Here is a 14,859-nt window from a genome sequence, read left to right as displayed (position 1 = left end):
CAGCAGGTGGCGGTAGTTCCCCCTATGATTAATCTGCATCTGCCTCAGCGCCTCCACCAACCTCCCCTGCGTTCCGCCTTCCTCGGCCGCGCCAGGCTCCTTCGGTTGAGATTCAACACCCCAAAAAAATCAGTAGTTAAACTAAAACATTCTCTAACCACATTTGAAAAAAAAAAAAAAATCAAACCGAAAAAACATTTTTTTTTCAAACTGAGAAAACATCAGCTTTGCTCTATTTGAATGTAAAACACCCTATTAGCAACATACAACTTGGAACAATATATTTCATGTTCATCCTTTTAAACAACATAGTTTAAGAAACGGTAATTATTAAACCAGCATTTTTAATAATTTCAATTCATTTTGAGCAAGTCATCAAAGTACCTTCTCCCCATTAATTCCACCTTTATTTCAAATATCTTTGATAAATAGATTATACCCCCCTCAACTTTGATTATTTGTCAGTGGAAATTTTTGAACATTTAAGCTTCTTTAGCCACAGGTCAATATATTTAATTGTGAATTTCTGCACAGTCAGTAGCAGCACAGTTCTGTGAAAAACTCAGAGAACAGATAACTCTACTGATAGCAGTTTAGTTGAAGCATCACATCAAAATAAATGCTCAGTGTTTCAGTAAGCACTCTTGATTTTTGTATGCATGATGCTGCCAGAAAAGAAGCAAGCAGCTACCCATAAGCACAAGGAATGCTAGTATTTGAATGACATAAGACACACCTTTGGGCAGACTGTGTATTGCCTAGAAAAATTAGCAGGTAGAACAGTTATTTAATGTCAAACCTAAGAACCTACAGCACAAAATCTGAGTATCAAGTGCTAGTTAAGGAATGGAAGTCTCCTCAGCAAATGAACTGCTTGGTTACAAGCCTTCAGTTGAAAAAAAATGTGGTTTTTGGTGATAGACATGCACATCTGCTACAGTGCTTTGACACTGATACTAGGTATTTTCACTTCCAAGTGCTAAAGCAGTACTGCTGCTTTAAGGGAACAGTACATTTTAAATTATTAATATATAGCAATTTATCAATCTAGACAAATGAAACTGTATCTCTGTAAGCTGGCTGATTTTGCAAGACATTAGAGGCGCAATCCAGACTGCCTTGTTTTCATGATGACCTCATTTTATTGTCATGTAGTCCAAAAGCTTCCTAATTACAAGTACTGCCGCCGCTCATTTTACTAGCTTAACAGCAGTATCGAGAAAATATCTTGGGATCAGTAAGATTTTGCATGCTCTATGTAATGTTGCTGGAATAAAAGCCCCGAGACTGATTAGCACAGTCCAAGCTAAAATGGGGGACAATTTTACCACAAAAATGAGTATTACTGCATATAATGGCATCCCTCTTAAGTTTAATTTGTTCAGGAAGTAAGAGACATTTTCACAGTGGTTTGCTGGTCTTAGTTTGAGATGTTTTGACTCCCATGTACTAGCATTTTCATATTCTAATATGAAAATATTCAAGAGAATATTCAAGAATTCAATACTCTCTTCTCTTCAAGAGCCCAGTGAGAAAAAGCAAGATAAAGGAGGTAGTTCTAATGCTTGAAATGGAATTGGTTTAATGCCTTACGAGCACAATGTCAGTGAAAACCCAGGGCATCAAGAAGAGGCTACAGATGCATCCTGTTTCTTGGTTTGACAAAGAAAAAAAACTGAGTTATGTATATACCTAGCTAATATTAAACATGGCAGCATAGCTGGAGACTTCCTTCCAGTTTTTTAAAATTCGGAGAACGTTTAAATTCCGTATTTCGTCTACTCCATCAGTTATGCTGTGAGGTTGACATTAGCACACATACACCCTGAAGTTTCCACATTTCAAAATACCGAGATATTAAAAAATTCCTTTGGCAGACTGAAGTGAATGATTTTGCTCCATGCAACACTGAAGAGTAAAAGCAATAAGCAATGTAATAGCAGCCCTGAGACTCCTAAGCAATTCAAATGCTGGTAGGAGTTGAATTAGCAGCGCTGTTAGTGTTTGGTATTCAAGCTCACATCCTGCTTTGCGTTGCACCCTATTTTACAGCAGGCTATTTTGTGCTTCCCTTGTGTCCCTCAGTGCTACCAGACAAGAAAGCCCACAGACAGTAGGACCGAAACTGCCTCTTTTATATATTATGCATGATATAGACAGAGATTTCTCTCTAATGATGTGTGGTTAGAACAGGTCCCTGAAAACTATGGTTATTGTGCAAGGTAGCATTTGTCTTCCCTCACATTTCAATTCGACTAAGTGCTACTGACCATAAAAACAAGAATAAATTTGTGCTAGCCATATTGAACATGAGTATTCACAGTTTTTACACAAGTTTTGTGCTATTAAATTACGTGCATGAAAAGGGTTGCTATGTATTAAAGACTGGATTTACGATGTTTTGAGAATGGTGTAAAGAGTTGCGTCCATTTAAATTTTTAAAATTATGTGTAGCAGCCCTTAACGACACATGATTTGGTTCAGCCAAATGCCAGTGTTTTATTAGTAAAAACAAAGAGAAACATGATTGCTTTCAAATAAGATGCTCAAAGGCAGCTTTAAGCAAATGCCACTGGAACTATTAACACAGCCACTGTCATTTTAACATTGTTCCTTGTGTTTGGGTGTATATATACATATAGTGAAGTAGTTTAATTGGGTAGTAGTCTGCTTAGGAACACATCAAAAAACTAAAATGGTCAGAGAAGTAGAGTCACAGAAAAAGAGCAATACTTTAACATAGTAAGTAGAACAACTCTTCAGTGGTACTGTAACATCACAGTGCTAACAATTATTTAGCTATGAATACATTCTTTTAAATTCCCTTTAAAGATCTGAAAACATCAGGCCCCAATACATAAGAGATTCCTGTACTCTCACTCGTATTTGTAAAGGCACAAGCCACCACATTTACAGCAGAAGTCTCTGCTCAAACACTGGTAAAGTTCTTCGTTGTGACCCCAGTGCAGGGCTCTCTCCAGCCCTGGATTTATAAAATACTCGTAAATCTGCTGAGATTCCTAGTGCAAAAAACTTAAGACTGCTATACCCTCAAGCCAGACAAGTGATCTCTGAATACAGCTTTAGTAAGGATTCTTTCATTTCTCAGACTCTTGCTCTGCATGACATCTCATATTTAGGCTCTATGTTAATGTTTCTCAGAAAATGCACATGTGAAGGACAAAAATCTACTATCACTAGTTTGGATAACCAAAAAAAAAAAAAAATCTAAGTGCAACACTACCTGAAATGTTTACAGTGCTGAGTAAAACAAAGCTAGCCTAGAAAGAGATACAACCAAGTTTTTAATTTATATACTTTCTAAGAAGTAACTTGCAAGCCTATTATGATCCAGTTCACAGGAACTCAGGGTAACTACTTCAAAACTGTTAGATGCTAAAAAGCATAGTCTTTAGAAGGAAGTCATATTCTCAATTGCAAAAGTTAATCTGATTGTTTGGGTTGTTGTTTTTGTGGTTTAGAGGGGGCTTTTTACTCATTCATATTAATATTTTAGCAACTAATTATGTTATTATTTTGCCAAGATAAAAACTGCTCTAGCTTTATATACAACCATAAGATGGAAGATGACTGCCACAGGCAGATTTCCAGTCAGTAATGGAAATATTCTGTACAACACCCACTCTCAGCAGACACATACGCACTGTTAATTGCACACAGGGAAGGACGCTCAAGTACAAGTCAAGCGCACCTTTGTGCTCTGCAGACTCAGCATCCATGTGTCTAGCTCAATTTTTCATATGAACATCTGCTTTTGCCTCATACTAGTTTAAACAGGGGCATCATTAGCTAGATTTCAATCTCACTTGGCAATGTCATCATTGGGATATACTGTATGTTTCTTTCCTACCTTTGCTTCCTGTTTAAATGTGAGATGTGTAGCAACATTATCACTTTGTGTACACATTCTGAAGAGTCTGATGTTGGGTAACTGAACAGCTTCCTTCCCTTTTAACCTCTCTGGACACTTCAGTATCCAGTTCAGAAGGCTACAAGATCACCACATACACACCTGAAACTGAGTTAAGACCAGCAAGGAAGTCATGTTTTCATCACCTCAGAGACAAGGCCCACTAGGATTCATCCACTTCAAGGACAGTAAGATAACTTGCTGGGAAAATGCAAACAGGAATTGTATCCTTCACCAAGGGCGAGCACATCCTCTCAAACTACTCTGGGCCAGTATCACTTAGGGTGAAAAGAATAAAGGTGCTGACTGGGAAATGACATCCTGTCACAAGATCAAACTAGAATTTAGTCCACTCTATTAAAAACACATCATTTTTGAGATTTGCACTTCTATATCAACATAAGAAAAATCTAGTAAGCAGACTGCAGTCTACTGTTCACATCTCTTTTTAAGAAACCAAATTAAAAGCCAAACCAACTACTCAAGGATTTTAACGGCAAAAAAGGTCAAAGCTGTTAATGGTATATTATTTTATGAACAAAATGCACATTTAGGTTAGCTACCTCATTTTATTAAATTAAAATGGATGATGCATAAACATTTCCTGAAAGAAGCCAATAGACAAAAGGATGCTCTACTGCGTATTAGGACTTTCAGCAAATGTGCAGGGCTATTGAGAAGTAAATCTAGACTTAGAATATGTGCATCATAAATGCAACTATGGCATACAACATTTCTAAAAATTAGCCATTAGACAAACTTTTAGGCTTTTTTCTTAAAATACCAATTAATTTGTAAAACCGATGCTGCTTTAATTTTTATTTAATTCTTAAATAAGCCACATATACCAGTAACTTTTCCCCAAAAAGTATTTTTTGGAAAGTTCTGGCTAAATACAAAAAGTAGTAGCCGGCTGATAGAGGTGCAGATTTTCCTGAAGGACTAAAGAAGCTGGAAAGAGGAAAATTTTATGTATCTTGGTTTGGGGCACTGTTGCACAATTTCTTGAACGTGAAATGAAAAAAGCATATCCTATCACTTTCATCTAGAAAAAGGAACAAATCCTAAAAAATTAAGAAGTTAGAGATTTCTTCCCTATTTGTATTCTTAACAGAATAGTGGCCCCTTCCACCCACACCAGCTTTCCAATTGAAGATAATAAATCAAATATAGGCAGTTAAGAGAAGAGGACAATAGAAAAGACACAGTAATAATTGTAGTGAGACTGCATATTTACTATCTCAAGGTGCACAATTGGTACTTTCAAGGTATTTCAAGTGCAACACCATTCACTGTAATAACTACCTGACTGAGGGCCTTGTAGCATCTCAGAAGAAAAAAATATTACAAAGGATTTATAGAATAAGAATGGTACTTCCACAAAACAGTGCACATAAACTGTACAGGAAATGACGTGTACAAGCACTGATGGTTTTTATGAGTTCTTCAGTTTTTCAGAGTTTTTAAACAAATTTAACCACAATTGATAGAAGCACCAGTTATTGGTTACACTAATATTAAGAGCCACCTAATAATCAGGCTTAGAGGTACAATAAACCATATTTCAATGTAGTATTTAAAATTCAATTTCACAGGAAATGGGAAGAGGAATGTAAGCTATTTTAGAAACCATAACTGAAGTAATCTAAAATCACTTTACACTTTTCCTTAGACCAGTAGAGATGGGATATGAAAAGACAGTGCAAATGCTATGAAAATAGTCAATATTAGTCTTGTCTTTTATATCGAGTGTACGAAGGCCTCCTTACAGAAGGCAACAGGAAGTGTGTTTGCCCCCTCTTGTACTACACTTCTGGACAGCAGAATAACAGCTAGTTAAGTAACAAATTTTCTGACTATTAATTTTTTACAATAATAAACCGTAATTTAAAAAAACCCTGCACTGTTGCCTCACAGGTTTGACTGAGAAAGTGGTAGTCATTTGGATGTTTAAAAAGTCTTTCAGAATTGGGTGTCAGTTTTGTGTCTTTTTGAGGATGAACTTCTATATCAAATACATCCAAAGCAAGGTAAAAATTAGCAGTATGTTACAATATATACAATGTATTTCTAATACTTTATTCCTAGTGATGAACACTTTTGCTTGATGTGTGACACAACTCTGACATTCACATTAGCAAAGAGGTGTAGCAATCAAAATGGGAACTTACCCCCTCATTGTCTCTGTGTGGATTCAGCCTAGTATACACAGCTTCGATAATATTACGCCTAAAAAGAGAAGTTAAAAAAAAATTAAGCACAACAAAGGATTTCAAAACATTGAGAAAAGCGTGATCAGAGTAGGCATTTCAAAGTGTTTAAGGTGTTTTTCTTTTAATTTGCCTTTTAAAAAGATGAAACCCACCCTGTCTTTAGTCACTTTCAGTAAGATATTTGGGGGTCTAGCAATCTGGTTAGGATTTGTAAAAACTGAGCAAAGTAAAGCAATTTTCTTACCTTACCGTTTCCATGGTCCACCTCTTTTTAGAGCTGCATAGTCAGATTTTGTCAAAAGTAACATTTAAATCTATATTTTGCTTGTTATAAAGAATTCTTCAAGTTTGCTGGTTTTCTTGCCTTATTTCTGGATGTGGAACTTGAAGACAGTTCCATTTTTCCCTATTTTTATTACATATACACAGGTTACAACTTGCCTACAAAATTTTGTAGTGTGGTGTGCAGAGTATACAACCCCTTAGATGTGTTTTCTATTGTCTGTTCACACTGAAAAAATAAAAAAAAAAAAGCCACTAGGTAGACTTTTTTTATGGCAGTGCCATTTAAGGCCACGCTTCCACAGGCAGGCAAAATAGGCACAAAGAACTTCACAAAAAATAAAACCCATCATATAAACAGACTTCTGATTCAAAAAAGGTTATGTACTCACATCTTCAAATCAAAGTTAAAACTGGGAAACATTCAGACAGCTATAATAAATATGATCAAAGTTACTGGCAGCTTCAACAAAAAAGAACTCCTACATGGACTAAGACTCCTTAAGTCTGGAAGTGACCAAGATCTCTAAAAATTATGTCAGAATGAGGGACACCAACTGCTGAGTCTTCTAAAGAGCACAAAGGCATCAGCTGAAGACAGCTGCAAATGTCTCCAATAAACAGTCATGGTTCTCGATGCAACAGAACTTTCTGCCCCAGAATACTGAGGATGCTACAAGTTTGATGAGGCTCCTTCTGTTCATATTTAAGAAATCTGGAAAGGCTGCGTATCTGAAGTAGTATAGGATCCACTGGCATTAATGGAGTATCTTCCTAGACAAAAGAAACTGAATGTTTTTGCCGATGATACACGAAGGGGTTCTCTCCATTTAGTTCCACACTTAGTGATAGACCAATGGCACAGTTCTGACTAAATGTCTGTACTACATAAAGCAAAGGCACTTGCAATGTAACAGAAAATGCCTAAACAGTCCAAGCAAGACAGCCACAGAAGCAAGAGGTAGCCACTACAGTGGGTTTAAATAGACATGAAAGTCAGGTCCTTAGGAATTATCCAGTCTTCCTTTTTCACTTTTCTTTCTTTCTTTCAACAGTGTACTTCTCTGTGGTTTTCTTTGATGGGAAAACTCAGGAGCAAGATCTTGAGTGGAACTACTAAAGGCCCAAGTACCAGGGTAGCTCAGGACTTTTGTTTACTGCAGCAACAAACAACCAATTTTGAGGCAGCAATTGAAATCACAAGGGGATTGGAGTCAAGCCAGAAAAGAGTCTTTGGAGAGCAAGATTTTAAAGGATAAAGCAGCATCATCAACTGACCACAGCAGAGTTGACACCTGTACATCTCCTGTCTCAAAGAATGGGCCAGCAGGGGCTTCTACACAAGTGAGAAGCTTGAAGGAAGGAAGTATGCAGTGCCAATGTAAGTGGAGCTACTTCAGGGGCTCCTAAGGTTCACAAACACACTCTAGTCACAGTAACATTGTATTGCATTTCTCCAGCTCAGACATACTAAAAATTTGGAGCAACTTTAACTGATGCTAAAACCATGGATGTCAGCCACAGACAAGATCTTTTCACAGCCCCTTTGAGGCAGGTCTTGGGAGTTCAAACACAAGGACAAAGTGTAACTTCATGACCTGGTAACATCCCAGGATAATGACCTCAAGAAAAAGAATATTCTCTTGTTAGGACAAAAGTTTTAAGTTACACAGTATGTGGGTTTGGGTTGTGCAGTAGTACTTTTTCCAAGACTTCCATTAATTTCCTGCAAGTAAAACAAACTTACTTATGTCACTGCCTTTGTCCCAAGTTTGGAGACCAAGAACAAGTTACTTAATACCGTATAATATTCTCTCGAAAGAAACTGCAGGCACACCCCTGAAGTCAAGGGACTTTAAAAGTCAAGATGAAGAGAAAGGCACCAAAATGCAAATTCTGAACCAAGTCCATGAAAAATGTAACCTGAATCACAACAAATTTAAATAGAATTTATATGTCAAGGGTCCAGAATAGTGCAGCAGTACATGATGCAGTTACTAATGAGCAAAACAACAAAACACAGCAGTTGGGAGTCACCAAGAAGAACAGGCACACCAAAACTTCTCTGAATGCCTGGAATGCGCACAAGTGGAAAAGAAGGCCCAGAATGTACAGATACTTCCAAGGCTAGAAAGATATAATCATGGCAAACAGTGCTCATTAACAAGTACATGCAATGAAAATAGATGTACAGACACACACCAGTGCTCAGAGGACAGGACTTCATATTTTGTAAAATACAAATATTCAGAAACAACATGCTTTATGCCAGGGAACAATAATGAGTACTGCTGTCTGGGGAATTCCAGATTAACAATTGTTTATGCAATTCTAAATTCTTTTCATTAAAATCCTTAAGTTAGGTTGCTAGAATATCACCATTGGGTTCACCAGAAAACCAATGTAATTTCTGAAGGTTTATTCCCGTTAATAATGATAATAAACAATATTCTTGTTTATCTACCATTCAGTTTCAGACTAAACAAATAAAAACAATTTTCTTATGACAATGTTTTCTGAGCAAGTAACTACTGTCCCGAACTTATAACAGACATTAAGTGGTTGGGAAAACATGACATGAGGAAAAGTGATCTCCTGGCATTTTGATATTCATGTTGTTTGACAGCTCTTTATAAGTGTAAAGCAGTAAAAAGTCAAGAATACATATATTTTATTTTTCTGAAATGGCCATATGGAAATAATAAATTAGTATGTTATGTACCAGAATATAATTAATGTATTTCCTCTTTACCATTCTGGAATGGGGACAGCGACACAAATGTTTATATACTGCAAAAGGTAAACTAGCTTCAAATACAAAAACTTGATTTGATTATAGCTATTACAGTAAGAAAACTTTAAAACATTAAAATGAAAGAGTTTCAGTGAATTTAACAGTTCAAGAAATTCCAGTACTGTACTCACTTGCCAGCTAAACCACCTCCTGGTGGTAAATTAGGGATATTCTCTGCAGTTAAAATACGAATAACATGAGCAAGATCAGGCATTCCTTCTTCACCCGATTTTTCCATAATTTCTAATTTAAAAACAGAAGAAGTCCTGAGTTAATACCACCCATTGGCTAAGACACTGAAATATAAGATACTATCACTTTTTAACAGAAGCATTATGAAAAAGTTACATGTAAACAGGAAAACATTCTTTACATTTTAGGTTAGCAGCCTTTGCATGGTGGAACAGAGCTTAAATTCATGGTCTGTCTTTCCAGTATGAGTCAAGCCTTACTCTTTAAGAGAAAATCAGAAGCAGACTGTGAACTGAATGAAATACCCCAGAGATAGCAGCCTGTTCTCTCTGAAAAAGACAGCAGCTGGGAGTCTGTTTCAGTCAGCTTCCTGTTGCAGTGCAACACATTACATGCCATAAAGCCAGTGCTTCCCCAGGATTCTGTCACGCTTCCTTGTGAGTAACACCTTGTATCCTCAAAGGCCTGGATCTCCAGTGCATAAACACTCTGACCATCATGCAAGCAGGAGGATATATAATGGATAGATAATATTAGCACTCAAGTGGCCAAAAGAGAATACAGGACTGATAAGAAATAATTAAATATACTTATTTTAATAATAATTAAAAATACGGTATTCCATTTTCAAAGCTGACATATAACACAAGTCAAGCCCAGCACTACTAAGTTCTTCTACCTTGGAAAAGAACTGCCTAAACTCAAGTAAATCTTCACATGCTCTCTTTCACCAGAGTTGCTGTTAAGATGCACATGTAGTATCTGTGTATACACTCACACAGGTGTAATGCTACCAGCTTCCACTCATCAGTCTCTACTCATCAACCACTACCACGGCACAAAAAGGCTCGAGAGGAGTTTTTTTCTGAAAATCAACTAAATTAAGGAGCAGAGTGCCATTTCTGTAGATACTGTTCCAGATAAAAACACCTTTGAGCCACAAACTAGAAGAATTAAGAATAAATCCTCTCAAGTACCATCCTAAAAAACTTCAGTCATTCTGTACCTTTGCTACTATCCAAAGATAGATAAACAAATACTTTAATTTTCCTACAATCGATTATATTCTGGATAAGTGACTTGGAGCCTGCATTTACGAGTTTCTTAAGTTAGTAGAAAAGCATACCACCGGTACTTTAAACCCCTCATCCCAAGTTTCCTGGTATTTAAACCTTTCTTGCTGTCTATCACTTACGTAGGAAGCAAGTGATATTCAGGCTTCTCTTAGGACTACCAAGATCAACAAAGTGCTTGGCAAGGTACTCGCTCACTTTGCATGAGGCAGATCAGTAGTAATGCCCCCACGAAGCAATCACTTGTAGAATAATTATAGTACCTTGTAACAAATAAAGCACTGTTATGCTTCTAAGTCTCAATTTTAAGCCAGCAATATACAATCTTTGCAAAGATTAAGATAGGTGCTCTACTACTAGAAGTAATTAAAGACTGTTCCATGAAACTTGATGTGTATGATCATCCATCCATCCATCAAGGATGGATCATGGTTAGCAAAGGAAATGACAGCTGAGTAAGTATGCCTTAATCTTAGGATTTTGATCACTTCTTCCACACACACATAAATTAGCTACAACTCCTCTTATACATTGCATCCTTTTGTACAGTTCTACTTAGTTAGAAGTAATCGTACTGCTACAATATAATTTTGCTGATATATTTGACAGGAAATGTATCTTATGAATATACACTTTTTATACCAAGAGCGCATCTGGTTCTATACATAGGAAAAGTAGACAAATAGCAAGAATTAATAAGAAGAAAGACTACAAAAGCAAGCAATTTCCAAATATTAATTGCAAGCATAAGGGTTTTATATCTTCTTAAAAAGGAATGAAAGCAATTACAGCTAAAGATTGCTCTATGTTTCTTGGTACTAGAAATATTTATGTTACACTGTATAATAACTTCCCAGGGAGTGCTGAACTGAACCATAAGCATCTTCTCTTCATTTCTAGAAGGTGGCAAAACAAGAATTCTGGCTGAACTAATCATTATCTTTTTCTTTTCCTGGTATTAGAGTGAATAATTTCATCTAGAACCTGTTCCCTCTCTTTAAAAAAAAAACCAAAGCTTCCTAATAGAAAATCGAGAATAAAGCAAGTGAGCAAGCATAACCTGTTTCCATTACACATCAGTTGGCAGATACACGCTGTGCATGTGCTTGACAAAGGCCACCAGAGAAAGAAACCAAATATTTTCAGGAACAAGATTTATGGGCACTTACAAAGTTCTCACCATCATCTCTATGATGTTAAGACTAACCGCTACAGTTAACTTTGCATTGCTAACATAACTCAGACACTTAAAGAATAATTCCTGATATTATTATATATGTATATTCATGGAAGTCCACTACAAGGTCTAGTACTTTACTCCTAAAACACTTCTCACTAACAGCCTAACACTTAACTCATCGATAGGCATTTTGAAAATTCAGGTAACATTTTACTTCAGTTTTATATAATGCAAGTCCTCACCCAGACGGCATTACAAGTTCTCCATGTTCCAGCGCCTCCTTTGATGCCCAGCTATCCATTATGACAAATCAGTTTTATATACAGTATATATTCCACATATGTAAAATGTATCATCCAACTCAGTGGATTAACCAGTAAGACTGTTTAAGCCTACACAGATCATGTGCCCCTATTTATGATTTGTAGGGTGTTTTTTGGGTTTTATGGGGTTCTGTGGTTTGTCTGTTATTAACTGCAATTCTGATACACCCTTTCAAATAAACTGAAACATCAGAGAACTGAATTGACTTCTGTGCCTAGTTTTCTCTTTGTGGGACCAAACTTTGGGTCTCTGAAAGGCAGAGAGCAGAAAGTAGTATTTGCAAGGAGCAGTAAGAAAAGAGTGACCTAGCATAACCTCACTGCTGTCCAAAACACCTGTAGAAGGTGCCCATGGCAGTGGTGTTGGAATTAGATGATCTTTAAGGTCCCCTCCAACCCAAACCATTCTGATGGCTCTATGATTGTACTTCGGAGATGGACCAATTAAATGACTCAAACCAGAAGCAGGGCTGTGCTCAGAGTCAGAAATGACTCAAGCACAAGCTTAACTTCATTAAGTATTTCAGTATACTCTACAAGTGGCAGCTTTGGAATGCAGTTACCCACATTCTGTCAACCTCAAAACCCAAACTAGCTAAAGAGCATTGGTATATAGTTCTTCCACTAGAAATCCCTGTAAACTATGACTTGCTGAGTTTGCTTTTTAACAAATCTGTTAAAAAAAAAAATAAAATCTCTCTATTAAGACAGCAATTCTCTTTTAAGAACTCTGGAAAGATCTTATGGAACTACTAACTCAACACATTATACAAATACACAAAATCTCAGCATTCCACTTAGGAATGTACAATGATAGAGTAAAAACGTTACACGTGCAAATGTAAAAACTGCTTTTCATTTTTTTTTAATTTTTTTTATTTTACTTTTTTTAAATCAAACAAAATCATGCCTTAAACACTGCATTTCTCCCTGAGCCAGAGCTTAAAATGCCCAAGTATAGCAGTGGAAAAAAACCCTGTTGTCTAAAAGGCTTGATGGGTTAGTACAGTCAGCTTGAAATTTAAGATCCAGAAGAGAAGAGAAACAGAACAGCGTATATTCACTAAGAACAAACACCAGTGATCACACTAAAATTGCTTCAGGAAGTCTCAAAGGACTTCATACTAAGTTCTAATGTTGCCCTGATTTATATTAGTCACTTAATGAAAGAGGAGAGTATCCAAGAGAACTCACAGTTTACATTCTTGACATATATCTTTGCAGCTTGGTAGTTCACAGACAAGCTTATTTTTTTCAGAATGTTTTTACGACAGGTATAAATAAAATTGTTACTGGCTATCAGCCAACTGCATATAACTTGTGAGCTGTTAACCCATTAGCAACTTTTTAAAAATGTTGTTCTTGTTAACTTAATTGTGTTCAAACACCATTATTTGCTTTTGGAAAGGAACAGTCATCCTCTAGAAAGGTATTTTAAACAAATCCATACTATCAGTGTCACAGCACATCTATCAGGCTTTACGTTTTTAGAAATAAAGACAGTCTAAACCTTTCAGGCACAACTCTTTTAGGCACTGTTTTCTACACTAAGTCAAAAGATGAATGCAAAACTGATTAAGGCAGCTGTCTTCTAACCAAAAAGAAACTCCCACCTTCCAAACCTTTTCCCAACTCCAACATTTTAGATGATACTCTTGCCCCCATGGGGTTTTTTTGTTTTTAAATCAAAAGTATTCCTGCTTCCTACTTAAACCTTTAAATCAGATACTGTTTTTAAAAATTCCAACATATTTCTAAACAATTTTTCTCATGCTGCTTAGTGGTTTGAAACATTTTGCTACGGCTTTTACCATTTCTGAACTAATAATAGTCAAGGCACATGTGTAAGGTATATTGCAGTTCCACAACTTCTTTTCTCTATTAGTTAAGGAGACTGTGTCAAAATTAAAATTTCACAGAATTTATGAATGCAAAGATTTGTTAAAAATCAGATAAATATTTCAAGTTCTTCTGCGGTCTGTTTAATTTTCTTTCCCCATGTCTTGTCAGAATTACCTCAAATATGCTAACTGTCATTTCTTGCTAAATACTTGCCATTTACAGGCCTTGAACTCTGCCTGATTAGCAGAAGACAGGGAACTCAGGCAGGGAAAAAAAAAAAATCAAGAGCTGAAGAAACAGAACTTCAAGCTTTGGAGCAATTAATTTCTCTGAAGTACTTAAGCTAAACAATCATTTTAAGTTACATTTGGAATGACTCCACATCAGTTTAGACTCCAAACTCTTAACTTTTTTTTTGGTATGTTTATTATTTAGTTACCTGTGATAACAGAGATAAAATTAATCATTTAACAGATTAGTTAATCCAGTCACTCTGATCACAAGTTGACAGCTTTTCTATTAATCCTAACATTCACTTATAAAAGCAATAAAATCTGCTGCAGTTCCACGTATTTTTCACCTATTTGCTAACAGAGAGAAGCCACCAAGAAGCTGGGAATACTAACCTGTAACCACTGTGCACACCTGACGGCTGCCAGTGAAGGCAACTGCTCCTGGCTCTCTCCCAGAGCCTATTAACAGCTCATGTACGCTACTCTGACACAGAAGATAACAGGTATTTATCTTAACTAGTGTCATCTAGGAAGCCTGGGATGTAAGCCAAATTCCAAGAAACAGGCCTAGAGTTAGTATTTGAAGTGACCACTAGCACTCTCTAACCTCACCAGAAATTACAAATATACAACCCATTTCAATTTAGATCCATTTAAACACAAGGAAAAGACACCACACACAACAGCTGCGTGCTCAGAGATAACTCATACCCGAAAAACCATCATGCATACAGATTAAAATTCAGGTGGCTACATCAACTACTTACTGGGACATGGACACAAAAACCCAATACAG

General features: G+C 36.4%; 1 protein-coding gene across 1 annotated transcript in view; it reads right to left on the bottom strand.

The window, feature by feature from the left end:
- PPM1B (protein phosphatase, Mg2+/Mn2+ dependent 1B) overlaps positions 1-14,859 on the bottom strand; it is a 46,054-nt gene that overhangs the window by 3,454 nt on the left and 27,741 nt on the right. Inside the window, exons 6-7 of the mRNA XM_008641710.2 lie at positions 9,352-9,463; positions 6,103-6,160 (exon numbers count right to left, since the gene is read on the bottom strand). Of these exons, the coding sequence (XP_008639932.1) occupies positions 6,103-6,160; positions 9,352-9,463 (170 nt within the window). The remainder of the gene's footprint in view (positions 1-6,102; positions 6,161-9,351; positions 9,464-14,859) is intronic.

Source organism: Corvus brachyrhynchos, unplaced genomic scaffold (assembly GCF_000691975.1).
Source record: "Corvus brachyrhynchos isolate BGI_N302 unplaced genomic scaffold, ASM69197v1 scaffold258, whole genome shotgun sequence".
NCBI classification, from domain to species: domain Eukaryota; kingdom Metazoa; phylum Chordata; class Aves; order Passeriformes; family Corvidae; genus Corvus; species Corvus brachyrhynchos.
Note: the sequence above shows the minus strand (reverse complement) of the source record. Positions and strands in the feature narration are given on the sequence as shown.